Source organism: Papaver somniferum, chromosome 3, assembly GCF_003573695.1.
Source record: "Papaver somniferum cultivar HN1 chromosome 3, ASM357369v1, whole genome shotgun sequence".
Classification (NCBI taxonomy): Eukaryota; Viridiplantae; Streptophyta; class Magnoliopsida; order Ranunculales; family Papaveraceae; genus Papaver; species Papaver somniferum.
This window is the reverse complement of record NC_039360.1, coordinates 54,172,851-54,187,734: the sequence shown is the minus strand read 5'-3', so window position 1 is coordinate 54,187,734 and position 14,884 is coordinate 54,172,851. Positions and strand designations below refer to the sequence as shown.

Below are 14,884 nucleotides of genomic sequence, written 5' to 3'. Positions count from 1 at the left end.
GTTCACGTCACAAAAGGTGGTGATTGTTAGGTTTATTCCGTTAAGTTCCAGAATCTTCCGGAACGGGTCAGAAACATTACTTGGGGTGTTTCCCAAGTTAAGTGGTTTCCTAGTTGAGTTGTTTATGTAATTTAGGTAGAAAGCTAACCTAGGAAGTTCTTGGGGGACAAGTTTGTGTGATCTATAAAAGGACATGTAAGGTTAGAGATATAGATATCTTCTTCTTAGAGAGTTTACAAACGTCTGTTTGTGAGAGAAGAAAAGAGCATCTAGGGTTCTTACTGTTAGGGAACTTTGACTGACTAGTTCTTGTGAGGTAAACACTATTGTAAGAGTTTTTCCAAAGAATTAGTGAAATCTTTGTTTCTAGAATTGTTTTTTATTTTTCTTAGTTCTCTGTATTGTTATTGGATCGTTAGAACATCTTACTCTAGACGAACATATAGTATTTTTTCTATTTTAAGGAAATCTCTACTGGATTCTACTGTTTTTAACATACTAACTAATCTACATTAGTGAGTCGTAGATATTGAAATTGAGTTTTCTCAATTTTCTCTCTTTATTGCCCATGTACCTCCATAACGAGGCTTAAATGTTAGTTGGTATATAGAAATTAGCTTTAGGACAGTTTCTGTGTAGGACCACGAAGCTTCTACCTGATCATGTAATTTGTTTGTTGAACAAGTGTGTTGTTGTTTACCCAAAATAAATTCTAGGCACAAAACACGATTGATTTGATGATGATTAAATAAATTAGCGTTATGAAACAAATCGAAAAAAAAATAAAGAGACACAAGAATTTAACGTGGTTCGGAAGGTGTTGCCTACATCCACGGAGAACAGAGAAATAGTTTATTGATTGTAGGATACAATAATTTTTCCTGGGTTAGCTAACCTAAAATTCCATGTCTCTTAGGGTTTAGAATACATATATTTATAGTATTATGTAACCCTAATTTTGATGTAAACTTGATATGCAAGCAACTTGAGCAACAAGACTTCTGGAAACTTCTAGAATCTTCTTTACGGGCTTGATTAGATGGCTTGATTAATGGGCATTCCGTGTATTTTATACACGGTACAAACATCGCCCCCTCTTAACCTTGGGGGTTAAGAAATTCCTTTATCCTTCTGCGTCGACCGTTGATGACGTAACTCGCCCCCAAGCTTGAGTAGAGGTATTATAAAGACGCCCCCAACTGTAATCACCTGCAAAAAATTTGCTCACGTGCTAGGCGAGACTTTTTGCCACGTGGTGGACTTGTGATGCTCGAGAGATAGTCGAGTCTTGAGTGAAATATAATGTGCGTGCTTGAGTCTTAAGTTAAGAAGATTAAGGCTACATGCGACGGAGGCATGTACATAACTGCACAAATGAATCATGGCACACTGTTGTACATATCCAGCATGGTTTTCCCTGCAACATATGCTCATGTTAGTTTACCATTCTTAAAAAAACGCGATACGTACCTGAAATTTTCATTCCTAAATACACAGCTTGCCAAGTCCATATTCGTCCTCGTTGGGCTTTATGGGGTAAGGTTTGTTTTTTTTGCTCGCAACGTACCAAGGCTGAAGCGCTCGCTGCTCGGGCAGGCTGGCTGTTGCTTGTGTTGAGTACGAGTCTTTGTACCAATATCGGGCATTGGGCTCGTGGTTGAGACGAGACTTTATGCTTGCCAAGGTGCAAGTCTTTCATACTCGCGTGCAAGGCGAGATTTTATGCTTGCGATAAGAGCAAGACTTATGTGCTCACATGCAAGGTGAGGCTTTAGGTGCTTGCGATGTGATGCAAGGCTAAATATTGAAGGGTCTAGGCAATCCTCATTCTCGCACTCGATCATGTCGCTGCTCACGAACCTCGAAATCGATTATGTCGCTATCCACGATCCTCGAACTCGATCATGTTGTTGCCCCAAGTGCACATAAAAGTTTCTCGAACACAAAATTTTTGCTTCCATGCTGTAGTGAATCGAAAGACGATTCAAACGAGCAAAAAATCACTCAATTCGGACTTTAAACGAAAATGTTATTGGCGAAACAAGATGTGAATGATATGCGCGCTGAACAGACTTAGATTACTGAGTCATGTTTTGTTGCACAAACGAATTGGAAGCACAGATGGTTGAAGGATGAAAGGTGCAACCTACAGGTCATAAGATCGATTCCTCCCTCCTGACTTTTTTTCTTGAACTACCAAGGCACTATCCTGACTGGATCTAAATGCCGACTTGGCAGTCAATGAGTGAACTGATGCAGCTGACATGACGGGATACCTGCTGGCGTGGCATCCGGTGCTGACGTGGCGTTGCTGACTGGGATGTCTTACTGACATGGCAACGCTGACTGGGACGTCTTGCTGATGTGGCATCCATGCGGTGCTGACGTGTCGCTGCTGACATGGCAACTGGTCGGACCCGAAAGGTTTGGACCGAGTTGGACCAGATGAAGTGGTTGAATCGGTTCGGTTGGAATTGGACCAGGAAAAAGGTTCGGTTCGGCATCCGGTGCTGACGTGGCGTTGCTGACTGGGATGTCTTACTGACATGGCAACGCTGACTGGGACGTCTTGCTGATGTGGCATCCATGCGGTGCTGACGTGTCGCTGCTGACATGGTAACTGGTCGGACCCGAAAGGTTTGGACCGAGTTGGACCAGATGAAGTGGTTGAATCGGTTCGGTTGGAATTGGACCAGGAAAAAGGTTCGGTTCGGGTTAGACCGTCTGAGCCAGACCGGTTTGGCTTTGGTTAGTGCTCCCCGCGTGTCTCCTTCGATTCGCTGGATGTGTTGAACCGGTTATGGTGAATCTGCAGCTGGACGTGCGGCTGAACAGATCCTATGGACGATATCTTCCAAATTTAACGGACATGATTCGCTGGATCTGAAGCTGTACGTGAGGTTGGACGCAGATTAGGTTTTTGCAACGCCTTCTGCAACACCTATATCTGTTACAGTATCTTTCATTTCGCAACACTTCTGCTATTGCTTTCACTACAGTTTCTTCAACTGTTTCGCAACGGTTTTCATCATTTGCAATAGTTACGTAAGAACCCTGATTTTTTGATTTTTCTTTTTTTGTGCTGCTGATTTTTGCATGGAATCTCATGATTTTTCCGGCACTTCTCTCAACAGTAAAACACGGTTGTTTTCACGAATCCCCTTAGTCGGCGCCAATGTTTGTGCCCAAAATAAATTCTAGGCACAAAACACGATTGATTTGATGATGATTAAATAAATTATGGTTATGAAACAAATCGAAGAAAAATAAAGAGACACAAGAATTTAACGTGGTTCGGCAAGTGTTGCCTACATCCACGGAGAACAGAGAAATAGTTTATTGATTGTAGGATACAATAATTTTCCCTGGGTTAGCTAACCTAAAATTCCATGTCTCTTAGGGTTTAAAATACATATATTTTATAGTGTTATGTAACCCTAATTTTGATGTAAACTTGATATGCAAGCAACTTGGGCAACAAGACTTCTGAAAACTTCTAGAATCTTCTTTACGGGCTTGATTAGCGGGCTTGATTAATGGACCTTCCGTGTATTTTATACACGGTACACATGTTGCTTAGAGATGTTTTCTTCGACCAGTATGCAGGGATATGATGGATACATAAACAAACTGCTTAGATTCAGAAGTAAATTTGGATTCTCAAACAAATTGTTTGCTATGTGGTATGTGATTTGTTTCTTCCTCCAATTTTCTACCATTCTTATTAAGTGGACAAATTCTAATTTACTTTCTTTGCCTCCAGGTTGAACTTATAAAGCTTTTGCTTATTATTGAGAAAATGTTGAAGACAACTGCTGATGCATTGGAAGAATTCCAGAGTTACAGACAAATGAAAGAATCATTGCTGCTTAGGAACGGTGATGATGGGACCTACATCCATCAAATCCAAATTTTAGAAACTTATCTGCATTGACAAGGATAAGATTAATTTTATGATCCTCGCAAGGAATCTCAAGTACATTTCTATAAGGTTAGGGTTCAACAATTTAGACGATCGAGTAAGCTAGCAGAAAAAACACCATTAGTAAAATAAGTCACGATCTTACTTCAAAAATAATTATAATCAATGGAAAATGATTCACCTACCAACCGATATTTATCCACTGATTTAAAAATTTGTAATGCACTAATCAAGCAACTAATCTATCATGATTAATGGATCAATCGTCTTAAATTAAATTAGTAAGTTTTAGTTAGCCTAGCATAATACATACGCTTAGGCTCAGTTTAAACTCAAACAGGTATGCTGACCATGCATCAGAAACTGCACATAAAAGTTTGTGAAGAGTTGTACAGTTCTAACGCCATTTAGTTCATGATGCCATCATAAACCTTGACTATGGCCATTTTAGTTCAAACGCTACTGTAGTTCTTTGTGATAGTTGTACAGTATTCCGTCCTATAATGTTCATGTCCAGTGGGTCTGAGGTACGTCAGTAACCCATGAACTTCCTTCCTATTCAAAAATGGAAAGGAAAAATTAAGTACATGAAGAAAAATCATCTCGAGTTTAATTCCGTAGCTATTAGCAATTGTATAATTCATGACAGAGTCATACTTTTCTCGACAATTCCCAGTGTATAAACAACATAACCATCTTTCATCTGCTTATTCACAAAAAGTAACTTTTCTCTTCGTTTTTTCATTCAGACTCTTCGTCTGAATCTTCAAAATCATCCAACTCTTCGTCCGAATCTTCAAAAATACCAAGTATTTCTGCAATCTCTTGCACATCTGGATGTATTTGCAAAGCTTTCATAGATTGCTTAAGGTCAGACTCATGCACAATAGGATGCAATACTTTAACTCCATCAGGAGACATGTGCCGTAAAGTCATGTAGCCTCCCGTTAATTTATCCTTACAGGAATTTTTCATTCCATGAAGTAAGATAAAGACATGGTCATCCAGTGAAAGTTCGCCGCTATCAAGTGAATGACCATCTTTGTCGAGCTCATTATCATCTTCCGCTTTGTGAGCATAACAGTACTCATATAATGTTTCTCAAGCAAAGTTCTGACCTGAACCTCGACAAATGAAGGCAAACTGTCTATCATCATGTTTGAGATCTTCAAGGCTTCCTTCAAAATCTTGAATATCCCACACACGTGTGATTTCTCTTTCATCTGCAAAGTAAAGGCTAGGAGCCCCACTCTATTATACAAAGAACATGATCAGTAAATCAATCATATGCAAAATACAACAATTCACTTGTTTTTTATAGCTCAACTCACCACATATGAACCAAATAGCAATCCGCAGCCCCAACCCCCAGATCCAATTACCATGGTTTTGGGTATTTTAAATTGCTTCCTCTCCTCATCGGTTATGACATGGGTTGTCAGTAATCTATTTGTCTCTGTAGCACACTGTTGCGGTGTCCAAGAGTGATCTTTGATCTGCACATGAAATCAAAACGACATTAATAATCTTTGTACAATAAAGACAGAGCCTTTAGCCCCAAACAAGTTGGGGTAGGCTACTAATGAAACCCACATCAAGCTACCAAAACCAAATCAGAAAAACGTAAAAGTATATAAAAATAAAGATGATAACAAATCACCTTTGGAGTGAGGTGATGAATAACAAACTCCTGCAATATAGTTGAACCACATAGTGCAATTAACATCTTTCCTATATAAGGAAGTTTTGAACCAGCAGCATTTGAATTATCTTCCTTTCTTATGTTTCTCCTTTTCTGTGGAGTGTTGACTGACTCGAGAGGAAATAATAACCCGTCAACAATAAAATACAGGCCTGACTTGTTAATCACGGCAATTATTGTTGTTCCATGGTAAGCTTTTAAAGGACATTTCTCTCGTGACCGCCAACCAAAAGGCAACACTTCTTCGAAAAGGATAACAGCAAGCAGTTGTTCAAGCGTCCCCCGTGTCTGAGCCGGACTATCCTCGAGTATCTGGATGCATACCAGAACCAAGTTAACCTGTTAGCAACCTTGCATAAAACTGTCAATACCGGCAAGTTGCAAAGGGTGTGGATAAACAGTACAACTGAAAATTGGAGTACGGAAAACTAAGGGAAGGCATTTCACCTGCATATATCCAGCAGTCTGTTCTGCAAGGCCGATACCTCCTACGAGAATAGGCTGACAGGGATCACGATCGGGAACCATCTCAAAAGGAACGCCAAAAACCTTAAACGTTAGGTAAGTCCCTACTCTGAAACTCTCGGTCTCCATGTAAGGTTCCACATCAAGATTGTTTTCATCTATATTAATCTGCATCCGGGCAGAGTATCATTCCCACAAAAAGTACGAAAATCAAGTATCGCCTTTTTAGAGTTCAGAATATAGATATGAAGAATTATTTATTTCACATAAAACGTAGAAACTAAAATATCTTCAGTGGGTACCTCGAGTTCATGGCTGTCAGGTGGTAACTGGTAAAGGGCAAGGGTCGGCGGAGATTGTAACATCAGCTAAAGGGTAATCACCAACACCAGCAATATGCACCTGGAACAATACCAGCTAAGTCATACACATCAAGAATTTGACGGAACAACATGCAAGTACATGTTGTTACACAAGAAGTGAAAACAAGAGGTACGTAACTTTGTAAGTTCATTACAGAATAATAAGCAAAAAATGGAAAAAAATCTAATGCATGAACCGGAAAGATGACCAAAATATCAAATTACTCAAACAACTTAGCATTAGCTTAACTAGTGACATTTTCTGTTTTGTGAACCTCTTTTCTTATTATTCTTCAGTTTATGAGCTCCGCATACAAGCACAGAAATTCTAGGAAAAGCTCAACTAGAACTGGTACCTTCTATTCTTTTCTCAAATACACTCAAGAAAATTAAGACAGGGTACAAAATGGTCTAAAAATGAAACTTGCCATGCAAAAGTATGAGCAAATGTGATTAGGAGAATGTTTTAATTGAATACGCTCTTGTGAACAAAATAGACAGAACAAGAGGAAATAGATCAATGATGAAAATAAAAAGCAAGTTCGTAATCAACAAGGGCAGCTAAAAAAATGTACCTTGGTTCCTTTCTTGATATCACAACCTCGAAGATAACCGCACAGTAATATATGTCTCTTGTCATTATCAACCACATGTGCTTCTGAGGAAGTCATATCCTCAAGACGATCAACTAGCATATAAGGATGTTTAGCACGACATGGCAAAGTTGGAAATTTCTCGACCAATAAAAAGTCAGCCAATTCCTGAATATCACTCTCTTGATACTTGGATAAGAAATCATAATGAAAACTCCTTAATTTACTAACGGGTTGCGTGGATTCATAAATACATGAACCATACCATATGATAGGTGCAAGAACATATATTGGTCCACATATACTCACCTTTCATAATGGAAACTAGACAAGCAGAATGCATTTGCTCCTTTATATATGTGTTCCCTAAATTTTCGGATGAGGCACTTTTTGGTTGTTGAGCGTGCATCTTCATCTTTAAGTTTATCCAGATTTGTAAGCACCCCCATAACCTTTGGTATGCCCTGAACTTGTAAGAAGTGAAGGAACTCGAATGTTTCCTACAATCAACAAAAGCATGTTGCAGTACATATTGATTAGCTTCCATTAAAGTTCAAGAAACTTGAAACACATAAAAATTACACTGCACTGACGACTGTATGTACAGATTAAAGTTTCTGCAACAAACTAACTCAGAGAAGAATGAAATAAGGTTAACCAATACCACATTATTTTATAAAAAAAATGTATGCATGCACAAGTTAAATAATCTTATAAATTATGGAGACGTACAGGTAATGTATAAAAAGCTGTGTTACACCAAGACTTACCATTTAGGGACTAGGTTAGGAGTGCGACTTTGTGCACCCCTCTTAACCTCGGGTGCACGTCCCCCCTTTCCTACAGGCCATTCTTCCAACCCTGGTTATCTAAGTTGTTTATAATTTCTGATATTAAAACGACATCCACATTGGAAACTGGATAATCCGTATGAATAAAAAATTCATCGTCAAGCCAGACTTCTCCAGTTCTTCTTTCTTTATCACTTATTTTTTTGTTTCTCGAGGGAGTCTTCCCTATCATGTGTTAAGTTATATGAATATTGTCTATGAGTCGTTTCATGAGTCGCTCATGTTTAACGTTGTTGTTAGATATGGGTACTACTACTCATACAAATAAGGTCAGAACATAATCATCTGGTGGCGGAAATAAAGTAACAGATTCTGATGATCAAGACGAAGGATTTATTGAACACCGAATTTCATGAGTTGCTATCATTAGGAATGATAAAAGTAGTAATACGGTGAGGAACTGAATTATCATGAAACACTACGAAACAGAGTTATCATGAAATACTACGATTGTGAGTTTTGAACTTTTGATCGACTAAATAAATTTCATCCTTCTATAATTAGGGGGTTAGGAAGACTACTGCAACTAAATATGGTGAATGGGAAAGTTTTCTCTAATATATATATGAGAGAAAATCAAGTGAGGGTTTCCAATGGGAGAATGGAACTTCAAACTCAAAACATTTTTACATCATTGTTGTTGGACCGTCGTGAGGTTCTAACCTCTGTAGCTTATATATCACCAATCCCTAAACCCACTATTCAATATTAAAAACTTTGTGTAATGCAGATTTTGAACAATCAAAACGGCATAGTCCCTGCTGTCCGGCTTCTTCTTCCCTTATTTCTATCTAATTAGCAGTAATTCGAATGAATACAAACTTCAATTGGAAATCCACTATAGCAAATATGTAAAGCCCAACAGTGATAACTTTAATTGGCAAATCAACAATAACAATATAAGTTGGCAGTCCAAGTCTCAATCGAAGATTCATGGATATCATGGAGGATAGATAAAGCTAACTATGGAGCAGAAGATAGATAAAAGTACAGCAAAAGAGAGAGAAAAGGCGTGTTGTTCCGATAATTATTTCTCCAATTCCCAATGGATACTACTTATTTTTAAAACAAAAATTACTCCCTCGGTTCCGATTTTCTTGACGTCGTAGAGTTTTTCACGGATATTAAGAAATATCAGAGAGAGTAAAATCTTTTCTATAATATCCATATTAATTCCTACTTAAAGAATTAAATGACCTAGTTTTGTGTTTCTAGATTGTAGAGAAAGTTGTCGATCCAGTAACAATTAATTGGGATGAACTCGACGAAGAGATGATGAGTAAAGAAGTAAACAAGATTGGGTATATATCCTTCATGGGGTATATTTCAAAATTAGAGTAGTTATTTTTGTGCTGATTCCCATGAGAATTAATTCTCTGGTGTGATTCCAAAGTAGGGTAGATTAGTGAAAATTGAAGAAAAAAAGCTAGAACTATCGTCTAATTTGGAATACAAAAAAACCCCTAAAACATCAAGTAAATCGGAACGAGGGAGTATAAAATAAGCAGACAACTACGGTTTAGCTATAAACCAATAATAACGGGAGGAATGTGCACCGGTTTAGAGGTGGTGCACAAAGTCGGACTCCTAAGTTAGGGACTCTCGGATTCAGAAATTCAGAAGCAGTAACTTACCCAGCCGAATCTCCACTTTTTCCGATATCACAAGTGTGGATTATGATTTGTAAAATACAAAGAAGATATATGATTATTAAATTACAAAAGAACATTCTGAACATTTTACTGTGACTTACCATTTCAAACCCATATTTTGCATCAACGAGCAACATCACTGCGTCTGCATATTTTGCAGCATCAATCATGCCATTCATATTATTGGGACACTCCACAAACTGTATCCGTCTCCGGTTACCTAGAAATCGAATCAATGAGATAGATTACTCGATGTCTACCACTGGTCTACTACGTTGAGAAAGAAAAAAAAAAAACAAGTGAAGGCTAAATATACCTGATCCTGTTATAATGGTCTTTCCTACGTTGGTATGATTTTTTGAAGTATAATAGTTGATTAGAGAATCAATCAACAAAGATTTCCCAACCTAGAACACAAAAACGAACCCAAATGGTCTTAATGTCCGAATTACCACTACAGACTTGATATGAAAAAGACTTATCTTGCTGTAAAGAAACAGTAATTACTATTACCTTGGGAGGTCCATGGACTACAATAACATACGGAGCTATGCTTGGATCTTTCTTGAGTCCGTTATTGTTGGTTTCCCCATTTAAAACCCTAAAAAAAATAAAAAAATCCGATTATCTCTATATCAAGAAATTTGCAGACGAAAAACCCAAAAACAAAAATCAGAAAGAGACAGAGGAATCACGTTTCTTCACTGTCTCCAGAAGTTGTACAAGAAGTAACATCCTCATTGTTTAGTTTCTGACCCTCTATCAAAGGAATCAGCAAATAATTACCCATAAAATCAAAGTTACAAACAAAATTTAGCTTCTAATCAATGAAATATAGACATGGTTTAGAGTTTGAAGATTTACTTTCATTTCTCTCTGCTCTTCTCTTCTTAGAACCTTTAGACATCTTGACCTGACTTCTCTCTGTAACTTACACTCTGTGAATGTGAAGGAATCTGAAGAAACCTCGCTCAATGGAAGCAGCTTCCTTCTCTCTCACAATCAGTCGTAGTAACTCTGTGAATGTGAAGGAATCCGAAGAAACCTCGCTCAATGGAAGCAGCTTCCTTCTCTCTCACAAGCAGTCGTAGTACGATAGTCGGGGTTCTTTGTTCGACTGGGGAATGGGTCCGGCCGGGTCCCTGGACTTTGGAGTTTTTACTCTTTCCTACTTAGCCCTCCCGATGTTTCCTCGGCCCTCCAGGTAGCTACGTGTCAAAATAGACTAAGTTCAAAAATGCACTAACACCAGCCGTTTGGGTACCAGCAGCATAAAAAGCGTACGTTTTAGGCGCCTCAAATATTCAAAAACACTGTGAATGAAACATACGAGTGTTTTGACATCTTATTATCAAAGCTTAATTGGGTCCCGAAAAATAATTAGGAGCCTCACACTATAAGACAAAAGAAATCATTAAAATCTAATTTGAGTCATCTCTTATCCAATTTTTTAAAAAATACTAATCTATCTTTATTTAATAGTGATAATTTTATTTAATTAGTGTTAATCTCACTTAATTTGATTTTAGCCTTTTTTTTTCAAAATTTTGTTTGCGATTTTTCATATTTTTTTTGCCCGGATCCGCATGAAAAGTCGTTAGGATAGTGAAGTATTTCAATAACGACTCTTAACAGTCGTTAAAGTTTTAAAAACGACCCTTATAATTCGTCATTATTGCTTGACGACGCTGAACAGTCGTTAATGATTACAAAAGAGTCGTTATCTTCTTTGAAGAGCCATTAATGGTGGAAATACATTAGAAAAAGATAACGACTTTTATAAGTATTAACGACTGTTTAGGGTCGTCAATCAACAAATACGACTCATGAGGGTCGTTGACGACCCTCTAATGTATCTTCGAATCTTAGAAGAGGATAACGACTCTTTTATAAGCATTAACGACTGTTTAGAATCGTCAAGAAACAATGAAGAATTATGAGTGTCGTTTTGTGGGTCGTTTTTGAAACACTTCAATATCATGACGATTCTCCAATAAACAATGACGATCCTTCCATCTTTTGGACAGAGATATGTTTTTGGTCATCAAGAGTCGTTAGTGTATAAAAAGGGGTCGTCAAAACCCAGAAAAATGGTCGTTATCTCCTACATTCTAGACATCAACGATTTTTCATATAAATAACATGCATATGAAAAATCGTTAGGGTATACAACTATGAGGTAGACGACTCTTATTTTTCAGTTGTGATTGAGAGTCGAGAGGGAGGGGAGGAGGGGACTGATTTTTTTTATAGGTTTAAAAATGAAAATGAGTTGGGGTTTAGAGTTAAGCGTTAATAGAATTTTAAGTTTTAGGTTTAGTGAAGGGTAAAACAGTATTTTCACTATATTTTGGGGTGGAAATAGATTTTTTTTTGGGTGGGAATAAATTTTTTGAGGCCCCTAATTATTTCTTGGGGCCCCCAATTAAGCCCTGCTTATTACAGGGGCTGTGAAATCCATTAGACGGGTTGTTATAATAAGACAAAATTTGTTATTAGATGATAATTTCAAAAGCCTCTTATCAATTTTTTTTAGTAATGACTAATCAATCCTTATATAGTTACGGCTGAAAATTTAGTTTGACGAGCCCAATCGTAAAAAAAAGTTACGATTTTTTTTCAAAGCCAACCGCAGCTCAGTAAAGCCAATCGTAACTCACTGAAACCAACTGTAATTCATGTTTTTGTTTTTGTTGAAACCAACCGCAACTCATTAAATCCAACCGTAACTCACTAAAATCCAACTGTAACGAGTTACGGTTGGCTTTTGAAAACCAAAAAACCAACCGCAACTCATATTTTTGGTTTTTCGAAACCAGCCGTAACTCACTAATTCCAACTGTAACGAGTTACGATTGGTTTCTGAAAACCAAAAAGCCAACCGTAACTGGTTCTGGAATCAATTTTTTTCGACCTTTATTGAGAAAAAATAACAAACTTCGATCTCATTTGCAATATATTGATTTTGGGTCGTTAATTAGAATTAGAGAATTGAGTTTGTTTTTCTTTTTTAGGTTTGACTGATGGAAGGGTTATTGATGATGATTGATTTTGAATTGTTGTTGATGATTGTAGTGGCATAAAACCACACACTACATCCAATGGTATAAAAGATGAATTAAAACTAAGTAAAGATGCACAACAAACATAGACACAAAGATATACGTGGTTCGGTATGATTTTCTACATCCACGGGGTGAAAGGATGAATGTTATTATTTCTTTTCTTTGATTACAAGGTGTTCTCTCCTTCTCAAATGGTGTAACTCTCAAACTCTCGAATGTAGTGTCTCGTTTCTCTCTCTTTCAACCTCCCTCTCTCTCTCGACCAGCCCTTGTATTTATAGGCCAAGGTCGACATACAACAAAATTACAATGTTGGTCACATTACATCAATTTTAGTTGTTCCCTATCGAACTTGCACTGCTCGCCCGACTTTCTGGTTTGACCGATAGAGTCTTGGTTTTTGATAGTTCTTCACCCGAGGTCGAGTCTTGATCGTCTGGTTAACACGATGTCGCCCTTCTTTCTTATTGTTCCTTTGTTTGACCATCTTCCTTCGTCTGACCGAGTGCTTTCTGATCATTTGCCGACCTGTCAGGAGATACATGTCACGTCACATCCGACAACTGTTGGGCCATCACGTCCGACCCACGTGATACCTCGCTCTTTGCGCCGTTCGGTTCTATCCTGTGCTTCGCCTCTCTTTTTTCTTTAGTGTATCATAGCTTAGGATCTTGCCACCTAGCCCTGTGGATTATCTACATCTACATTTATGCCCCTTCTTTCGCTCGTTTGCTTGGCACGAGGGAAAGAAAATCGTTCCATCTTCCCACGTCCTTGAGCATGCCGAGAATTCCTCCATGTAGTTCCCCAATAAACATCCCTTTATGACTTGTAACCGCTGCTGCCGGTCAAGACAGTTTATCCTATAAATATCTCCCTTTATGTTCTCTTTCCTCTATTCGCCATTTTCAGAGAAACCAAGCGTTGTTCTTTCTTCTTCTTCACCTTCCTTCCTTGCCGACGCCATTAACTCCGGTGACCTTCTTATCTTCTCAGTTTTCATCTTCGCTGTTTCCGTTGGTGAGGTTTGCGACAGTCGTGGTTGGTTCCTCTTTTTACTTCTCTCTTCATCAGAGTTCATATTTCTCCGTTTGCTCTCTGCCATGGCTACTTCTTCTCCGTCAATGACTGAAAAAAGGTGCGTGAGTGATACCTTCTCCGAGAGCGATGTTGTTTCTCTTGATTCCTTAATTTGGCTTGAGAGGCCTTCCCATCACGATTATCGTGCTATAAATTCCCTTTTTCCTGATGATTCTCCCTCTTTTTCATGTAGGGCTGATAAGAGAGTCTCCGAAGACTTGTCTGATGATGAGTTTATTGAACAGTTGAAGGAAGAATTCGGTCTTCAAAACTACGAAGTAAACCTAGTCTCGAGCCAAACGGGTGTGTTGAAGAAGAATGATGTCGATAAGCATGAGCAGTCGTCCGAGGCGGTCATCGTCACTCGTGGGCAGTTAGAACTTGGCCTTCGCTTTCCTCTATACAACCCTGCCAGCCCTTTCTACTATGAGGTATTGTCGCAGCTTCGTCCGTATCGGGCCTTGACTCAGTGGAATGACAACACTTTCCGTCTGATGAATCAGTGGAGAGACCGAGGCGAGGGTCATGGATCTACGGCCGATTGGTCGACCTATAAGCCTGGAGACGCTCCCGATTACACTTTTGCCAATTTTATCGTGAACTACTGGAGCGGGACAGCTACCAATGGCGACCTTGCTGGTTTTGCTGCTAGCTCTCACCGTCAGAAATCTATGCCCGAGGGTGTTGACAGACTAATGCTAGATGCTGATCCCCTTCGTAAAGGTTCCAACAAGCGTGCTCGCCACACCAATGACCCATACTGGGACCGAGTTCCACTTCTTGTTCGCGGCCAAATTTTGCATGGTAGCTTTCCTCCTCCTCAATTTCCTGCAGAGCCTTATCCATTCTGGGTGATTAACGATGATAGGGTATGTTAATTTCTTTCCACTTTCTTTGATTCCTGCCGTATCGGCTTGGGGTACTGATTACTTTCTTTTCGTAGGTTAAGCCTCAGGGCGAGTCTACCAAATCGGCTTTTGTTTCCAAGAAGAGGAGTGCTGACACAAGGGTCGAGGAGGATCAGGGGAAGGTAACAAACATATAGCTTTTATTCTAAGTACATGTACTTGCACCTGTTTTTTTCCTTCACGTGTTCTGACGCTGAACCTTGTGTAGAAATTCCCTAGGCGCGAGGATGAAGATGATGGAGGGTCCGATACTCGTGGTAGTGAAAGTTTGGTTCCAAGGCGTA

General features: G+C 38.7%; 1 protein-coding gene and 1 long non-coding RNA gene across 3 annotated transcripts; both read right to left on the bottom strand.

Annotated features, from left to right (window-relative positions):
- Window positions 1-4,542: 4,542 nt before the first annotated feature.
- Window positions 4,543-7,160, bottom strand: LOC113361262. The gene is made up of 6 exons (XM_026604560.1): window positions 7,027-7,160; window positions 6,392-6,491; window positions 6,072-6,257; window positions 5,583-5,936; window positions 5,254-5,418; window positions 4,543-5,173 (listed from the first exon to the last, which is right to left on the bottom strand). The coding sequence occupies exons 2-6, from the start codon at window positions 6,452-6,454 to the stop codon at window positions 5,024-5,026; spliced, it is 918 nt and encodes a 305-aa protein (XP_026460345.1). The 5' UTR covers window positions 6,455-6,491; window positions 7,027-7,160; the 3' UTR covers window positions 4,543-5,023.
- Window positions 7,161-7,284: 124 nt separating this feature from the next.
- On the bottom strand, window positions 7,285-10,611 carry LOC113361261. Of its 2 annotated transcripts, none has more exons than XR_003365038.1 (5): window positions 10,412-10,611; window positions 10,061-10,148; window positions 9,864-9,954; window positions 9,649-9,767; window positions 7,285-7,544 (listed from the first exon to the last, which is right to left on the bottom strand). It is a non-coding gene; the product is annotated as an uncharacterized LOC113361261 (long non-coding RNA). The 2 variants fall into 2 exon arrangements; XR_003365039.1 differs by lacking the exon at window positions 10,412-10,611 and adding an exon at window positions 10,243-10,300.
- Between the last annotated feature and the right edge of the window lie 4,273 nt (window positions 10,612-14,884).